The sequence below is a fragment of the Rhizophagus irregularis genome, chromosome 4 (assembly GCF_026210795.1).
Source record: "Rhizophagus irregularis chromosome 4, complete sequence".
NCBI classification, from domain to species: Eukaryota; Fungi; Glomeromycota; class Glomeromycetes; order Glomerales; family Glomeraceae; genus Rhizophagus; species Rhizophagus irregularis.
In genome coordinates, this window is record NC_089432.1 from 5824922 (window position 1) to 5840088 (window position 15167).

At 29.1% G+C, this 15167-nt stretch overlaps 7 protein-coding genes across 7 annotated transcripts; 3 read left to right on the forward strand and 4 right to left on the reverse strand.

Annotated features, from left to right (window-relative positions):
• The first annotated feature begins 214 nt into the window (after positions 1-214).
• Positions 215-1536, forward strand: OCT59_024550 (uncharacterized protein). The gene is made up of 4 exons (XM_025309666.2): positions 215-842; positions 909-1084; positions 1171-1309; positions 1384-1536. The coding sequence occupies exons 1-4, from the start codon at positions 231-233 to the stop codon at positions 1507-1509; spliced, it is 1053 nt and encodes a 350-aa protein (XP_025165723.1). The 5' UTR covers positions 215-230; the 3' UTR covers positions 1510-1536.
• On the reverse strand, positions 1365-3034 carry OCT59_024551 (uncharacterized protein). Its single transcript, XM_025322681.2, has 2 exons — positions 2651-3034; positions 1365-2568 (listed from the first exon to the last, which is right to left on the reverse strand). Exons 1-2 carry the CDS (start codon positions 2775-2777, stop codon positions 1517-1519), a joined length of 1179 nt encoding a protein of 392 aa, XP_025165724.2. The 5' UTR covers positions 2778-3034; the 3' UTR covers positions 1365-1516.
• Positions 3035-3333: 299 nt separating this feature from the next.
• On the reverse strand, positions 3334-6071 carry OCT59_024552 (uncharacterized protein). The gene is made up of 11 exons (XM_066135505.1): positions 5922-6071; positions 5677-5809; positions 5517-5569; positions 5228-5385; positions 5093-5127; positions 4745-4880; positions 4499-4650; positions 4347-4425; positions 4164-4273; positions 3892-4100; positions 3334-3810 (listed from the first exon to the last, which is right to left on the reverse strand). Exons 1-10 carry the CDS (start codon positions 6020-6022, stop codon positions 3999-4001), a joined length of 1059 nt encoding a protein of 352 aa, XP_065991516.1. The 5' UTR covers positions 6023-6071; the 3' UTR covers positions 3334-3810; positions 3892-3998.
• A 208-nt stretch (positions 6072-6279) lies between these two features.
• On the forward strand, positions 6280-7462 carry OCT59_024553 (protein with putative role during mitosis). Its single transcript, XM_025322683.2, has 5 exons — positions 6280-6375; positions 6447-6609; positions 6719-6885; positions 6956-7207; positions 7273-7462. The coding sequence occupies exons 1-5, from the start codon at positions 6330-6332 to the stop codon at positions 7392-7394; spliced, it is 750 nt and encodes a 249-aa protein (XP_025165726.1). The 5' UTR covers positions 6280-6329; the 3' UTR covers positions 7395-7462.
• On the reverse strand, positions 7386-9114 carry OCT59_024554 (60S ribosomal protein uL10). The gene is made up of 4 exons (XM_025322684.2): positions 9079-9114; positions 8515-8886; positions 7972-8445; positions 7386-7792 (listed from the first exon to the last, which is right to left on the reverse strand). The coding sequence occupies exons 2-4, from the start codon at positions 8830-8832 to the stop codon at positions 7640-7642; spliced, it is 945 nt and encodes a 314-aa protein (XP_025165727.1). The 5' UTR covers positions 8833-8886; positions 9079-9114; the 3' UTR covers positions 7386-7639.
• Positions 9115-9220: 106 nt separating this feature from the next.
• Positions 9221-10513, forward strand: OCT59_024555 (uncharacterized protein). The gene is made up of 7 exons (XM_025322685.2): positions 9221-9341; positions 9438-9489; positions 9580-9615; positions 9691-9834; positions 9926-10051; positions 10128-10153; positions 10228-10513. The coding sequence occupies exons 1-7, from the start codon at positions 9232-9234 to the stop codon at positions 10274-10276; spliced, it is 543 nt and encodes a 180-aa protein (XP_025165728.1). The 5' UTR covers positions 9221-9231; the 3' UTR covers positions 10277-10513.
• A 3085-nt stretch (positions 10514-13598) lies between these two features.
• Positions 13599-14384, reverse strand: OCT59_024556 (uncharacterized protein; the record flags this gene model as incomplete). The annotated part of the gene is made up of 1 exon (XM_066135506.1): positions 13599-14384. One exon carries the CDS (start codon positions 14382-14384, stop codon positions 13599-13601), a length of 786 nt encoding a protein of 261 aa, XP_065991517.1.
• Between the last annotated feature and the right edge of the window lie 783 nt (positions 14385-15167).

Below are 15167 nucleotides of genomic sequence, written 5' to 3' on the forward strand. Positions count from 1 at the left end.
ATACAAATTGTGCTCAATTGTAACTGCGGTTTGACCGGTTAATTTTTTTTCCGATCTGAGCGATACGTCTAACTCTAATAATAATATTGTATAGATGAGTACACGTGAGTCATATACTCATATAGTACTTGACGCAATAACGATACGCAAAAGCCAATCATATTTAATTATTTTTCTAATCATTTAGATACAAAATTAGGGACTTGCAATAATTCTGATAAGTGAACCCAATGTCAAATTTAATAAAGTCAAGTTTAACAAGTGGACCGACAAAAAAATCTTCATACAAAGTTCCACTTCCACTGTCACTTTCTCCCTCTATTTTATCACGTTTTCTCTCCTATTTCACCCCTTTTACTCTTTTTACTACTTCGACGAGAAAAATTAAAGGTAAGTATGACGAGAAAACTCAGGCGGTTATAATATGTAACAGAGAAGACATGGAAAAATTATGGAAAGAAGGATTTTTCGGTAAAGGTAATTTAAGTAGAAGTGAACCTACCTGGTTTTGGAGAAATAGTAATAATGATAATGGAAAAGGAAAAAGAAAAGAAAAACAAAAGTTGGCAGCAGAACAAATTACAGAGCAACGGAGAATTGTTAGAAAGCGAAATAAGAAGGGTCGAGTTAATCAGGTTCAAAATATGAGTAAAGTTCAACAGATAACTAAAGAGGAAGTACAGGAAAAGGAACAAGACGAAGAACAAACAATAGAACAGACTTTAACACAAGAGGAAGAGAATGTATTATTGGAGGATATAGAGACATTGATGTTAACAACACAAGAAGCGTTCTTTTTATGTTATGGTTTGGGAATACTTGATATATATGATTTGCAAGATGTGGGTAAATTTATTTTTATATATAAAAATGATATACATAATATTAATTGATTATGTGAATAATAGAATCTATTGAGTGCAGAAGAAAGTTGGAAATCATTTCAGATTACATCTAGTGGATTTATAATTAGATATATTGTGTATCATTATTTTCGTAGTTTGGGATGGGTTGTTAGGTGTGGTATGAAATTTGGAGTAGATTATGTACTATACGAGAAAGGACCCGTATTTAAACATGCAGAGTAAGTAATTTGTAATAATGTTCTGGGGAGTGAAAAGGGACACAGGAAGTAAACATTAATATTCCAATTGTGTATTTCGTCATTAGGTACGCTGTAATAATATTACCGATTCACACTTCTCAGAATTTTGATAATTCACAGGTTGATGTTGATTTTAGAAATAATTGCATGACATCATGGAGCTGGATGATGAATTTAAATAGAGTTTGCGTACAAGTTAAAAAGGTATGTTTTTAATTAATTAATCTTAAAATCATTAAGAACACAATTATATTAATGATTATTTTGATATATGTTAGTCATTGGTTTTATGTTATGTAATAATTCCATCAACCACAACTTATCTTACTATTACAGAGTGTATAAAGGAATATAAAGTACGACACGTATTAGTTAAAAGATGCATTCCATCAAAACTCAAATAAAAAGAAACTATTTTTCACCCGCTTCTATTTGTTCATGTTTTGATAATGAATGCTCTATGAAAGAAGATAATAATGTTTCCAAAGCACCTTCACTCCATATGTCATAAATTACATGATCAGTATATTCTTCTTTTAATCTGTTGATTTCCTCAAGATCTTCGATTGATGGCCAATAGAATTCACCATGCAATTTATCATAATAATAAATATTTCGAGCACATTGGTCATCCATGTGAGTTTTCAAGCCAAAAAATGATTTATGGTAATTACACAATCTATTATCATTTATTACTAAATAAGTGAGTATTGCTTGATCTTGTCTATGATTTTCTCTGCTGCTGTCTTCGGGAGCTATACATTCTTTCACAAGAGCACATTCATACCATTGATCAATTAAATATTGAGTCTTATTTGTATCAAATATTATTGCAGCTCCGTTACAATTATCATGATTTTTATTTATGTAGTCCTTAATGTCTTGTTTAAAATATTTAAAAACACCGGGATGTGTCCATTCTAATAATTTTCCACTTGATTTAGGACTAATGAATCCATTATATTGTATAAGTAATTCTTCTATCATAGCAAAAAATCCTTTTGATAAAAAACTTCCACTATCTAACCAAATTATTATTCCGGGATATTTCATTGAAACTTCTTTGATTATACCAGGTTTCCATGCATATTCTCCTCTATTTTCATTGACGTCCCAAAATTTCGGATATTTATCAAAATTAAATTCATGAATTTCATTAAAATATCCTCCCTTATTTTCTAGCAAATTTAATATTTTCTTTTGATATTCCACCATACCTAAATCATACACTATTATTCTTGGTTTATATTCCTTCCGAAGTTCTTTTGATGTTTCTGACATATAATATAACCAACTTTGCAATTCGCAGAAATGATTTGCACTTGCTCCTGTTACTATAGTAAATGACAGCGTTGTATTCTCGCTCTTCTTGCCAGACTTCGTTGTCTTTTCCGGAGGTTTAAAATGTTTGCCATTCTCTATATTATCTATTTGTTTATTACACGATTCACTTTTACACTCGACTAACAATCAGTCGGAATGAAAAAGTTAGTAACTATAACAATTGAAACTCATAACAAAATATTTTGTTTATAAAGATCTCACCAATTTGCGAAAAATCGTCATTTGGCGGAATAATATTGTCACTAAATTTTATCGTTAAAAAAAAGAATAAGATAAAAAAAAATACCAATAACTTTATATAATTTCTTCTTAATATTGAATTATTCATTTTATTAAAGAGATAGAAAATTTATGGAAAACTGGCTAGCAGTTCCCTATTATCTATTAACTTTAGCAAAAGAAAGAAAAAGTAAGTGGGAGGAATGGATGGAATGGTGGGAATGGGGGAATGGGGGAAGTAACCTTTTTACCAACTAAAACACGAATTTTATTATAAGTAGAAGTCGCTTTATCGGTGTTTTTTTTATTAACTAGAATCCTGCATATTGATTAATTTATGTCCTTTAAACGAATCACAAATAAATTTGTAGCCGCATTTGTCGCATTTGTTTGGATTTATACGCATATATGCAATGTGTGACAGTTATGTCGATCATTACTATAATAGGATGGGTGATGTTTTACGACCCATAAGAAAATGATGGCCGGATTTGTTGCCAGGTTACACATGGCCTAAGATAAGGTCGTTAAGGTCTGGTCTTTGCCGAAATAATCAAGTGGCAACAAATCCGGCTACCGCTTTTTTCTATGGTAAGTCATTTTTACCATATTTGTCACCGTTATTTGTCACTTTCACGTGAGCTACCTTGTCAGGTGTGCGATTTCGTAATTCTTGATGTGCAAAATTTTATTAAGTTATGAAAGTTATGAAAATCATCACTAGCAAATTTTGTATAGTACTGCATAAAAATTTTAATTTACATGCTACATGATCTAAATGCACCGTTATTTTAAACCTGAATTTAATTTAGATTTATTTATATTAGTAGTGTAAAATACAAGATAAATTAGAATAGGTATTTGCTCTATTTCCATTTTGTTTTAATTAAATTATAAATCAAACCAATCAAACAAGTCGGAAGATAACTGAAAATGATTATGACCAACAAAATAATTACTGTAAGTGATGCGCATTTTCCTTAACAAGTCCGCCTAGTTCTTGTTCTAGCTGTTCGTCCACTTCCATGCTTGCTGAAGGAATGGCGGCGTGTTGGCTAGCAGCACCATACTCATACATTGAATTACGATTATTATTTTGTTGACGTTGTTGAGACAATGAATCTCGGTCAGGAGCTGACAAACTTGTAAATAAATAACGCCAGTAAGCATCAAGACGAAAAAATATGTAAAAAAAAAATTAAAATGAAAAAAAGGTTGATCACCTTGATTTACGGCCCAGCTGTCTATTTAAACCCAAGGCTGCTTGTTTTGAAGCTTTAAAGGACATAACTTCTTGGGCAATCATTTCTATGAAAGTTTTAACAAGAAATTAATACCTATCTTTTATAAACGTTATTTCAAACTCACTTTTCATATCTTCTATTAACTCTACGCTTTCAAACGAAAAATCAAACATATGTTCATGAGCAGGCTGTAAATAAATTTAAAGTCAGCAACTACGTAATATATGCACACAATCATTTCTGAGCCTTACCTCATCTTCTTCGTCATGATAGGCCGCCAAATATGAATGTGCCAGTGCCTGTTCTACAGTAATCCTCGTTGCTGGATCGAATTTTAAAAGTTTCTCTAATAGATCGAGGGCTAAATTAAGAATGAAGTTAGAATTTTTTATCTGTCAACTAACTGACTAACTAACATTATTATTAATATTTACCTAAAGGATTTGCCTTTGGATAGAGTTGTGAAAAGGGAATCGTTGGCATTTTTGGTAAGCTGCTAATGTAAATTTGAGCCTAGCAATATAGCATAAAAATCATTCGTCAAAATTCTTGTTTATAATTCATAAATATATCATTACAACTTTACCCGTTCACTTCCAACTCTCCTCAAGGTTTCTTCATCAGGAGTACCCAAGATTCCCAAAATTTGATTCAATTGGTCGACATAATCGCGACCCTTAAATAAAGGTTTGCCGCCCAACATTTCAGCGAAGATGCAACCAACGGACCACATATCAACTTGAAAAATTTTTATAACAAAAAAACGTAATTATTTACGAAATTATTAGAATGTCAAAATAAAAATCCAAATAATATAAATATCAAATCATACTAGCTTTTGTATAGTTTTGAAAACTTAGCATAATTTCGGGCGCCCTATACCACCGTGTTGCAACATATTCAGTCATGAAACCAGCATTATGGTCTGGCGAATCAGAGAAGCCACGCGCGAGACCAAAATCACATATCTATTAATTAAGTGAAATATTAAACATTAAACAATAAACAATAAAATAAATAATTAGTAAATATAATTATATTATATCTAATGTTTTCGAAGTTGGTTAAACTTCTATCACGAAATAGCATCGTAATAACTTAATTAACTTAAAATAATCCTTCTCCTCTTTGCTACTGACAAAATTCCATAGAAATGATTGCCAAATTATGGATTTTATACCTTAAGTTCACAATCTGCATTTACCAAAAGATTTCCTAAATAAATAAAAATCAGATTAAAAGTTTTTAAATTCATATTATGTGCCATAATATTGAATGGCTAACACTAAGTATTTTTTTAGCATAATCTTCATACCAGGCTTCAGGTCTCTATGCAAAACATTTGCTGAATGAATATATTTTAACCCTCGACAAATTTGATAAATAAAATACTGAAAATGCGCGTCAGTCAATGGCTGTTCGGATCGTATAATTTGGTGAAGGTCAGCCTCCATAAGCTCTTGAAATAAGTAACTTTTGTCCATTAATAATGAAGTAAAAATATTAAAAAATTTAAGTGCGCAATCAAATGAAATTGTCAAATGGGAAGGGTCATCAAATAACAATACAAGATAAATTGACCATGGTCGGATGATGTACGTTACATTTCGTTGAAATCTTGAACATTGGTAATATCCATGTCTAAGATTGATGTAATCTAGATGACATGTAATAATAAAGTGTCAGCACTAACATACTAGTTATCTGCAAAGTCTTATGTTATTTGTCACAGATTTCATCATCGCAATTAAAACTTAAACTAACATTTTCGTGGCCATTAAAATGTCTTAGCAGCTTAACTTCTCGTAATGCGCGTTTTGCTAGAATGTTTTTCTCAAAGACTTTTGTTACTTTTTTAATTGCTACTTGCTCGCCGGTTTCGGTATTTTTTGCTGCACTGTTAAATATTGAAATAAGCGTTCAAGCGTTAGCATTAATTAAAATACGAATTTTAGTATTAGATAGATTTGTTTCATTTAAAAAAGCCTGTAACTTTATATTAGATTTACCATACGACGCCATAAGCTCCTTGGCCTAATTCGCGTATAAATTCAAATTTAGTATCAACTAAAAATTGTTGGTTGAGCACTGGGAAAGCATGGTATGGCATTTTTTTTATTTATTTATCTTTTACGATATAATTAATGCTATCTCAACTCAACTCCTCAACTCAAACTCTGCACTATATATACTTTTTTTTGATTGGAGTATTACACGTGCTTCGCTCAGATCTTTCAATTAAAAATTAACGTCCGCTGGGAGTTTAGAGCTACTTGTATCACGCCCTTGTTTTCCACTATTACTGGCAGTAAAGGAAATGCTATTTGTCACCAAATATGTCACGTTGTTAACGTTATCGGCTAATTACGTTTAAAAAAAAAAAAATTTTATATCTTTTAAATCCTTTTAATTTCAAAATGGCTCGCAGATACGATGCTAGAACTACCATTTTCTCACCAGAGGGTAAATAATAAAGAATATTAAGGGATTATTTTAAATTTATAGAATAATTTTGATATTTGTTAACTAATTAGGTAGACTATACCAAGTTGAATACGCTATGGAAGCCATATCCCATGCTGGTACGGCTTTGGGTATTCTCGCGTCTGATGGTATTGTTATTGCTGCTGAGAAGAAAGTAACATCAAAATTATTGGAACAGACAACAACCAGCGAAAAAATTTATCTTTTAAACGAGTAATTTAAATTTACTGATTTAATTCTTTTGATTTTAATAGTTCAAATTTAATTTAATTATTAATTCCATTCATTGAATTGGAATTTAAAATTTTTATTGATACAAAAGCAATGTCATTTGTGGCGTAGCAGGAATCACTGCCGATGCTAATATTTTGATAAATTATGCTCGTCAAGCTGCTCAGCAGTATCTTTTTACTTATGATGAGGATATCCCCGTTGAACAATTAGTACAAAGACTATGTGATTTAAAACAAGGATATACTCAATATGGAGGCAAGGTTTTTATTTAATTTGACCTTTTTATTCTGGATGCAAATTAAAAAAAAATATTTTAAATTACTAGGACTGCGTCCTTTTGGTGTATCATTTATTTATGCTGGCCATGATAGTCATTATGGTTTTCAACTATATCATTCTGATCCATCCGGTAATTACGGTGGATGGAAAGCAACATGTATTGGAGCTAACAACGCGTCCGCACAGTCTTTATTGAAGCAAGATTATAAAGATGATATTACTCTTAAAGAGGCTAAAGAATTGGCTGCTAAAGTTTTAAGTAAAACAATGGATTCTACTACTCTAAGTAGCGAAAAATGTATGTAATGTAATGTAATGTCTCATTCATTTTAATTATTTCTATTAATTTTTTTTTTTGTTTAGTGGAATTCGCTACTATTAGTCTTAATGATGAAAATAAGGTTGTTTACCATCTTTATAAACCTGATGAAATTGACCTCTTATTAAAAGAACACAATTTAGGAGGTCAAGAAACTGAACAATAAATAATAAAAAATTTATTTTTCTAAAAATACAGTTTACATTGTAATAAATTTTTTAAAGTGCAATGTTTCAGATAATATTTTATTTTGAAAAGGTTATAAAAAGTAGTTGAATTTATGATTACAAAATCTAATAATATTCACGTTATCGTGTTATCTCTCAAGATCCTGATATTCTAAGTTACATAATAGTGACGGATTATATCCCTAAAAGTAATCCAAGACAACATTTGCAAAAAATTTTGCTTTTAACCGAAAAGATCTAATCCCATATCTTCATCGGTTTCTTCATCAGGTTCTTCTTCCTTAACTGGTGCAGACTCTTTAGTTTCATCAGCAGCAGCAGCAGCAGCAGGAGCGGCAGCCGCAAAAGCACTTGGATCTGCAAGATAAGCTTTAATCTATTAAACAAAAATAATAAGGTTAAGCAAATATTGAAAAATCAAGGAGAATAACATAATTAAAATTCACATAAAACCATCAGTAAAAAATTAGAGTATAGTAATTTTTGTACAGTCATTTTAAATCCTTCAAATTAAACGAACATCACATGGTTCTATTAAAAAAGTAGAGTTATTACCTTTTCGGAAGCAGGGAAAGTATATTCAGTAGCAACAGATATGGCTAAAAGATTCTTAAATCCATTGATAAGTGAATGAGGAATAGAAGCTAGTGTAGGGTAATGGAGTTGTAAAGAAAGAGCAGCAATTCTTCTAATTCCAGTCAATAAATGACTAATTAGGGTATCTTCTTCAATATCAAGAACAGAAGGATGAAATGTAGTGCCATTATCAAAAATTTGAGTAACAGTCATCCCATAAGTAAATGGAGAGATGTTTAACATATTAAGTAAAGTAGCTTCAGATGCACCAACTTTTGTTTCTTTTTTTACCAAATGTACTTGATTAATGATTTCAATTGTACCACGAGCAATTTTGGTTGGAACACCAAGAGCCTGAAAAAAAGAGGTCTTTCCCGGTTCCATGCCAGTATTACCCGCTGGCACAAATACGTCGATAGGAGCAATAGCTCCAGCCTTAGCAGGAGCTTTAACCTACACCAACAAATATTAATCTAAGACATTTCAAATATAATTGCAAGATTTTGATATATTACATCTTACCCTGTTGGACAAAATAACATCCCGAGTTTCTTTCAAATCACCATTAGTGAAAACAAACCCAACGTTACCTTTTACATGTGGTAAAAGTTTCTCATATTGGGCGTTTTCAGGGATAAGACCTTTAAGGGCTCTTCTAACCATTGTATTCTTTCCCATTAATACAACAGCTTTGCGGCGAAGAGTGTGACGAATTTGATGCATTTGATTGGACCCGACATTATCAACATTCACAATAAATATGGAAGGGTACTCTTCTAACAAGGTCTTAAGCTTATTGAAATATTCAAATTTTTTTGTGCGAACGTCTCCCTTTGACATCTTTGAATTTTTCACGTGTTCAAGGGGATCCTGTCAGGAAGCTTAAAGAACGTTCTGATAAAATAGAGGGAGAAAAAAAATTTTAATTTTTTTCAAACGATAATTAAACTAGAGCTAGTATGAAATAACCTAAATGTATTTCATCCATTCTATAATTTACATTTTTTAATCATAACATGATATAAATATAAATTGTACGAATGAAAAAGCACAACAACAAGAACTATCAAGTTGATTTCTACCTACCGCAAATGTGGTATTCACGAGTTAAGAAGAAAAATTTTTTTTAAAAAAATTCTTTATCTAAAATTCAAATCAAGATCAGCCAATCAAATTCGATCTGCATGCAAGTATTTAAACTTTCATATAAACGTTTTATAGCTTTCTTAGATTTAAAACATGGGAATAGTTCTTGCCAAACTATGGCGTAAACTTACCAGTAAAGAAGAGGTGAAAATCGTGCTCGTCGGTTTAGATAACGCGGGAAAAACGACAGTTTTGTATAAATTGTAAATATCTGTTGAAGCTTTAATATTTTAAGATATTTCCAACGAAACGATACTTTACAAAAATAAGGCCCGAAACTTTTATTTCTTATAAAATAGATTATTAGATGAAGTGGTTGTAACAACACCAACTATAGGTAGTAATGTCGAGGTAACTGTAATGATTTTGCGTTTATGGCTATTAAAAAATTTGATCTGAATTTCTTTTTGTTTTGTTAAGAAACTTACTTATTTTATTTAGGAGATCATTTATAAAAATATACATTTCTTAATGTGGGTAAGTTCCTTTAACATCTTTTTCATAAATAGATCAGTTTATTCCCGAATTCAAGCTTTCTTTTCCAATTCTCAGGATCTTGGAGGGCAAGATTCTTTACGTGCAACATGGAAAACTTATTATATAAAAACAAAAGCTGTGATTATGGTCATTGATAGTACTGATAAAGATCGAATACATATATCGAGGACTGAATTGCATACAATGATGGAGGATGAGGTAATTATACAATTAAAATCAGTAATCCCAAAATTCCAAGCGCAATTCTTTTTTTTTTTTATTTTTATTTATCTATTTAACCAAATAATAGAACCTCAAAAGTGCTGTACTATTAGTTTTTGCAAATAAACAAGATATGAAAGGAGCATTAACTGCTGCACAGATATCTGAGGCCTTGAATCTGACAAGTTTAAGAGATCGCCAATGGCATATACAGGTAAAATTTTTAAATTTTTTAAATTAAATTGATAATTTCTTAAACCTTTTCTAAATTAAACTTACATTAAATATAGGCATGTTGTGCACTAACTGGAGACGGGTAATAATATTTTTCTACATTTATCCTTACAGATATAGAATAATTTTATTGATTAAACAATTTTTTATTTATAGTTTGTTTGAAGGACTAGATTGGATTGTAAGTCAAATTGGTAATACTTAGTTAGATTACCTGTAGGATTCTCCTTAAATTAATAACAAAGTGAAATTAGAGAATCAATAATTGATTATTTTTAGAATTTACTTTTGAAAAATATTTTAAATAAATAATTTATATGTATTATATATTTATTTATTTTATATTAAGTATAGATAATTATATTATATAATTATAATGTTTTTTTAAAAGTAAAAGATAATAAATTTATGGATTTAAAATTTGTTATGCATTTGAATATAAATTTTTTTATTAAAGAAAAAAAAATATTTTTTTATACAATAAATTTATAATTCAATATGATAATGTATTGCATTTAAGCCAATATTTATAAAATAAATAAAAAAAAGGGTATTGCTAAATATCACCAGTGGTGATCGTCACCACATGTAAAATATTTTTTGAATTTTCAAAAATTTTTGACTGTGACATTATTCTAATTATAATATAATAAATATCATTACTATATGTAAATTTATGGGTAGAACAAGTTTGCCTTAGATTATAAAGGCTGTTGCTTAGATAGTTTTTGAGAAAAATAGGAAAGTTTGATTTTATAAGCAAAATACAATTTTTTGTTTTAAAAAAGATTTTTTTTAGTCAAATTTTCAAAATTTTAGTGTGATTAGTATCTACTCAGGTTTGTTTTACACATTTATTATTTAAATTGAAATTTTTGAAAAAAAAATTATGATGTGTTTTTTAACTCTGGCCAAAATTATAATTTTCGGCCAGAATTAAGTGGTGTGATGACGATCACCACTGGTGATATTTAGCAATACTCTAAAAAAAAATTTAAATTTAAATATAAAAAAACTTTAAAAAAAAACTTCTAAATAATATCTATAAAATAAAAGAAAAAAAATATAATTTAAGAAAATTTCTAATTTTAACTAGAGGGAACTTCCTTCTATAATAAATAATAGATAACAAATAGGATTTTTAATAACAATACCAAGTTCCCAGATTAATTAACAAAATAAAGACTGTGAAGGTATAATACATTGTAATAAATAAAATAAATCTAATTTCTAATCTAATTCTAGCTAGTAATATCTAGTTAAATCCTTTTTGCCAAAAATTTCAATTTTATTACCAACTAGTTTTGGACCTTTAGTTTTATTATTGACTAAACAACAGGGCAGACATCCTTATATCATCTTACCGATCATTTTCTGATCATATAGTAATTTATTTGGTGATATCGACTTTAAGGCTTCAGGTAAAGTCACAGAAGTTTAGGCGAAACTTGAAACTTTTATAGGTTCCAGATTAACAGCTTTAAAATTTATAGCCAAAATAACACAGTGAAATTTTTGGTAACACAAAAATTATAGTCAAAATTATATTTGCAATTACAGTCAACTCCCTCTATAGTCACTCCCGTTATAGTCACATTCTACTATATAGTCACACCAGTTGAATGTTCAAAACACTTTATTATTAAAATTTATCCTATATAGTCACAATCTATCTATAGTCACTATCACACCTATTCTCAAAAATCTTATATTAAAAAGAACCGTTTATAATCACAGTTATATAAAGAATATATTAAATAACTTGGCATCTAATAATCGTACAAAGATGTATCATAGCTTGTTAGAATCGTCTCACTGAGACGAATCGAATGGTGGTAGTTTTATCCTTTTCCGACCACTGGCTGACGAGTTATTCAACAAAATGTTAAACATTGGCATTATAATATTTCTTGATTTACGTTTACTGCGCCATTTAACATTTTGCTAGATTTCTCAGTACCTAGTGATTGTAAAAAGACGTTTTATAGCTCGTTGGAATCGCCTCATCGAGACGAATCGAATGGTGGTAAGCTCATATCTCTCTGTGATCAATATTGACGGAGTTATTACTTAAAAACCATTTAATATTTTTTAATTTCGGAAATTGATCTAGTGATTGGATTTCGATATATCTTATACCATTAGATTCGTCTCATCAAGACGAATCGAATGGTAGTAAGATCGTCTTTCTAGGATCAATATTGGCAGAGTTATTACACAAAAACCATTAATATTTTTTTAATTTCGGAAATTAATCTAGTGATTGGATTTCGACGTATTTTATACCATTAGAACCGTCTCATCAAGACGAATCGAATGGCTGTAAGATCATCTCTCTACGATTAATATTGGCGAAGTTACGATACAATAAAGTTTTAAGTATAATTCTGGCTAAAATTATGTTAATTTTTGGCCGGAATTATGACATACAAATATAAGAAATTTTTATATAGTCACATCTCTTCATAATCACCAAATATGGACTGTCCCAAATGTGTGACTATAAAGAGAGTTGACTGTATATAATTGTTATAATTTATATAATAAATAAAGGTTTTTAAAATATTATTTCTCAATCAATTTTGTATAAATATTTCAGTTATGAACTTACTATCAAAATGTTCGTCTTGATGAAATGAATTTAACAAGCTATAAAACATTAAATTCTGATCACTGGTTGATGCAATATTATCAAATTACTTTAAATTTTTCTAACTATTAAAAATTCAGCTTATTTTTGGCCAAGTTTTAGTTAATTTTTGTATTTGAAAATATTGATTTTTAGGCTTTTATATAAATTTTGATAATGTATCAGTGTTCAGAAATGACCTGGTCATTTAACCATTTTTCGGATTAGAAGTCATTTGGTTAAATAACAACCAATCATTTGGCATTTGGCATTTGAGTTATTTGCGAAATGACAAATGCCAAATAATTGGGTATCATTTAACTGTCATTTGCATCCTTTGTCATTTAGTCATTTGTCATTAGAATACTTAAAGATTATTGGAAAATTTATAATCACGTGATATACAAAAAAAGGAAGGATGTAATCAAAATAATCATAAACAGAATCATTTCACTAAACTATTTATATTTGCTGTAATCTGAAAATAATAAATAACACAGCCATAATTATTAAAGTAATAATAATATCTGATATGTTATTTATTATATAAAATTCTATTATATAATTATATACATAAATAAATGTTATGATCATGATTAAATAATGACAATAATTCTTTTCTTAATTTATCTGATATTAAACTGACTGATGCTCCTGAATCTATTATTATTGATACTAATTTTCCTTTTATTATAACTTTACTTCTCATTGCTCTAGTTTCACTTTTATTATCTGCACTTTTTATTTGTTGGTCCGAGTGTAGTCATGCATTATCATCTTCATCATAATTTCTAGCTATTCTTCTAAATTTTGGATTTTCATTATAAATTTGTCCATATGTTATATTCGCTTTTTCATTAAACATATCCATTACATATTTTTCTGGTGGTACATTAACTCATACTCTAATATTTTTATTTCCTCTTTTCATTCCTGGATTTGGACATTCTTTTATAAAATGACCTCTTAATCCACATCTTTCACATTGGTTATGTCTTCTTCTTGATTGGTATGCTTTATCTCTATCTTCTTTATTAAAAAATCCTCCTTTTCTTTTACCATCAATATCCATTTTCATATCATATTTTCTTTTTGGTGGTATTGGAACATCTTCAATTTCCATTTCATTATAGTCATTATCTAAATCTCTTCCATATTTTCTACCACTTCTTAAAGTTGGAAATACTTCTTTTTCATAATTATATATTTCGTACTTATTATAATAATTACTATTATCATAATTTCTATTATTATCGTAATATTTTTCATGATCCATTAAATTTATATTTCTATTATCATTATTATTTCTTCTTTCATTATTATTCCTATTAAAATTATTTTGCGTTCTATAATTATTTCTCTGTCTTAATTGTGGACATTCTGGTCTTATATGACCTACTTTATTGCATTCATAGCATCTCATAATTCTTGCATTTCTTGTATTTGTATTTCTATTTATATTTCTTCTTTGTTGATTTTTTATTTCATTCCATATTTCTCCCATAGCTATTTTTTCTGCTCTAAATTGTTCTAACGCTTTACTTAATTCATCGGCAATATCTTTTTCATTAACTGGCTTTTGCATTTTTTTATATATTTCATTTTCTTTTTTTTTATTCGTTTCTTCTTTTAAAATTTCTTCTATATTCTTTTCTTGTCTTATTTGTTCTATATTTATACCCATTGTTTTCATTATCAATTCATTTTTAGCTTCTTCTTCTCTTCTTGCTATATTAATTGCGTCATTTAAATTCGTTGGACTACTTCTTCTAACTTGGTACCCCAATGTAGGTTCTAACCCTTGAATATAATAATTTACTTGATATACAGTCAACTCCCTCTATAGTCACTTCCGTTATAGTCACATTCTACTATATAGTTACACCAGTTGAATGTTCAAAACACTTTATTATTAAAATCTATCCTATATAGTCACAATCTATCTATAGTCACTATCACACCTATCCTCAAAAATCTTATATTAAAAAGAACTGTTTATAATCACAATTATATAAAGAATATATTAAATAACTTGGCATCTAATAATCATACAAAGATATATCATAGCTTGTTAGAATCGTCTCACTGAGACGAATCGAATGGTGGTAGTTTTATCCTTTTCCGACCACTGGCTGACGAGTTATTCAACAAAATGTTAAACATTAGCATTATAATATTTCTTGATTTACGTTTACTGCGCCATTTAACATTTTGCTAGATTTCTCGGTACCTAGTGATTGTAAAAAGACGTTTTATAGCTCGTTGGAATCGCCTCATCGAGACGAATCGAATGGTGGTAAGCTCATCTCTCTGTGATCAATATTGACAGAGTTATTACTTAAAAACCATTTAATATTTTTTAATTTCGGAAATTGATCTAGTGATTGGATTTCGATGTATCTTATACCATTAGATTCGTCTCATCAAGACGAATCGAATGGTAGTAAGATCGTCTTTCTAGGATCAA

Excerpts from the sequence above, each read along its gene's own strand:
- OCT59_024554 (XM_025322684.2), bottom strand. The coding sequence starts at position 8,832 with ATGTCAAAGGGAGACGTTCGCACAAAAAAATTTGAATATTTCAATAAG. Across the intron at positions 8,446-8,514 it reads ATGTTATTTTGTCCAACAGG|GTTAAAGCTCCTGCTAAGGC; the intron begins GTAAGATGTAAT and ends TTGTTGGTGTAG. Across the intron at positions 7,793-7,971 it reads CTTTCCCTGCTTCCGAAAAG|ATTAAAGCTTATCTTGCAGA; the intron begins GTAATAACTCTA and ends TTTGTTTAATAG.
- OCT59_024550 (XM_025309666.2), top strand. The coding sequence starts at position 231 with ATGTCAAATTTAATAAAGTCAAGTTTAACAAGTGGACCGACAAAAAAA. Across the intron at positions 843-908 it reads ATATATATGATTTGCAAGAT|AATCTATTGAGTGCAGAAGA; the intron begins GTGGGTAAATTT and ends TGTGAATAATAG. Across the intron at positions 1,085-1,170 it reads CCCGTATTTAAACATGCAGA|GTACGCTGTAATAATATTAC; the intron begins GTAAGTAATTTG and ends TTTCGTCATTAG.
- OCT59_024551 (XM_025322681.2), bottom strand. The coding sequence starts at position 2,777 with ATGAATAATTCAATATTAAGAAGAAATTATATAAAGTTATTGGTATTT. Across the intron at positions 2,569-2,650 it reads TGACGATTTTTCGCAAATTG|TCGAGTGTAAAAGTGAATCG; the intron begins GTGAGATCTTTA and ends ACTGATTGTTAG.
- OCT59_024552 (XM_066135505.1), bottom strand. The coding sequence starts at position 6,022 with ATGCCATACCATGCTTTCCCAGTGCTCAACCAACAATTTTTAGTTGAT. Across the intron at positions 5,386-5,516 it reads GTTCAAGATTTCAACGAAAT|TTACTTATTTCAAGAGCTTA; the intron begins GTAACGTACATC and ends AATGGACAAAAG. Across the intron at positions 4,274-4,346 it reads TCCAAAGGCAAATCCTTTAG|CCCTCGATCTATTAGAGAAA; the intron begins GTAAATATTAAT and ends TTCTTAATTTAG.
- OCT59_024553 (XM_025322683.2), top strand. The coding sequence starts at position 6,330 with ATGGCTCGCAGATACGATGCTAGAACTACCATTTTCTCACCAGAGG. Across the intron at positions 6,376-6,446 it reads TACCATTTTCTCACCAGAGG|GTAGACTATACCAAGTTGAA; the intron begins GTAAATAATAAA and ends TTAACTAATTAG. Across the intron at positions 6,886-6,955 it reads AGGATATACTCAATATGGAG|GACTGCGTCCTTTTGGTGTA; the intron begins GCAAGGTTTTTA and ends TTAAATTACTAG.
- OCT59_024555 (XM_025322685.2), top strand. The coding sequence starts at position 9,232 with ATGGGAATAGTTCTTGCCAAACTATGGCGTAAACTTACCAGTAAAGAA. Across the intron at positions 10,052-10,127 it reads ATCGCCAATGGCATATACAG|GCATGTTGTGCACTAACTGG; the intron begins GTAAAATTTTTA and ends CATTAAATATAG. Across the intron at positions 10,154-10,227 it reads TGTGCACTAACTGGAGACGG|TTTGTTTGAAGGACTAGATT; the intron begins GTAATAATATTT and ends TTTTATTTATAG.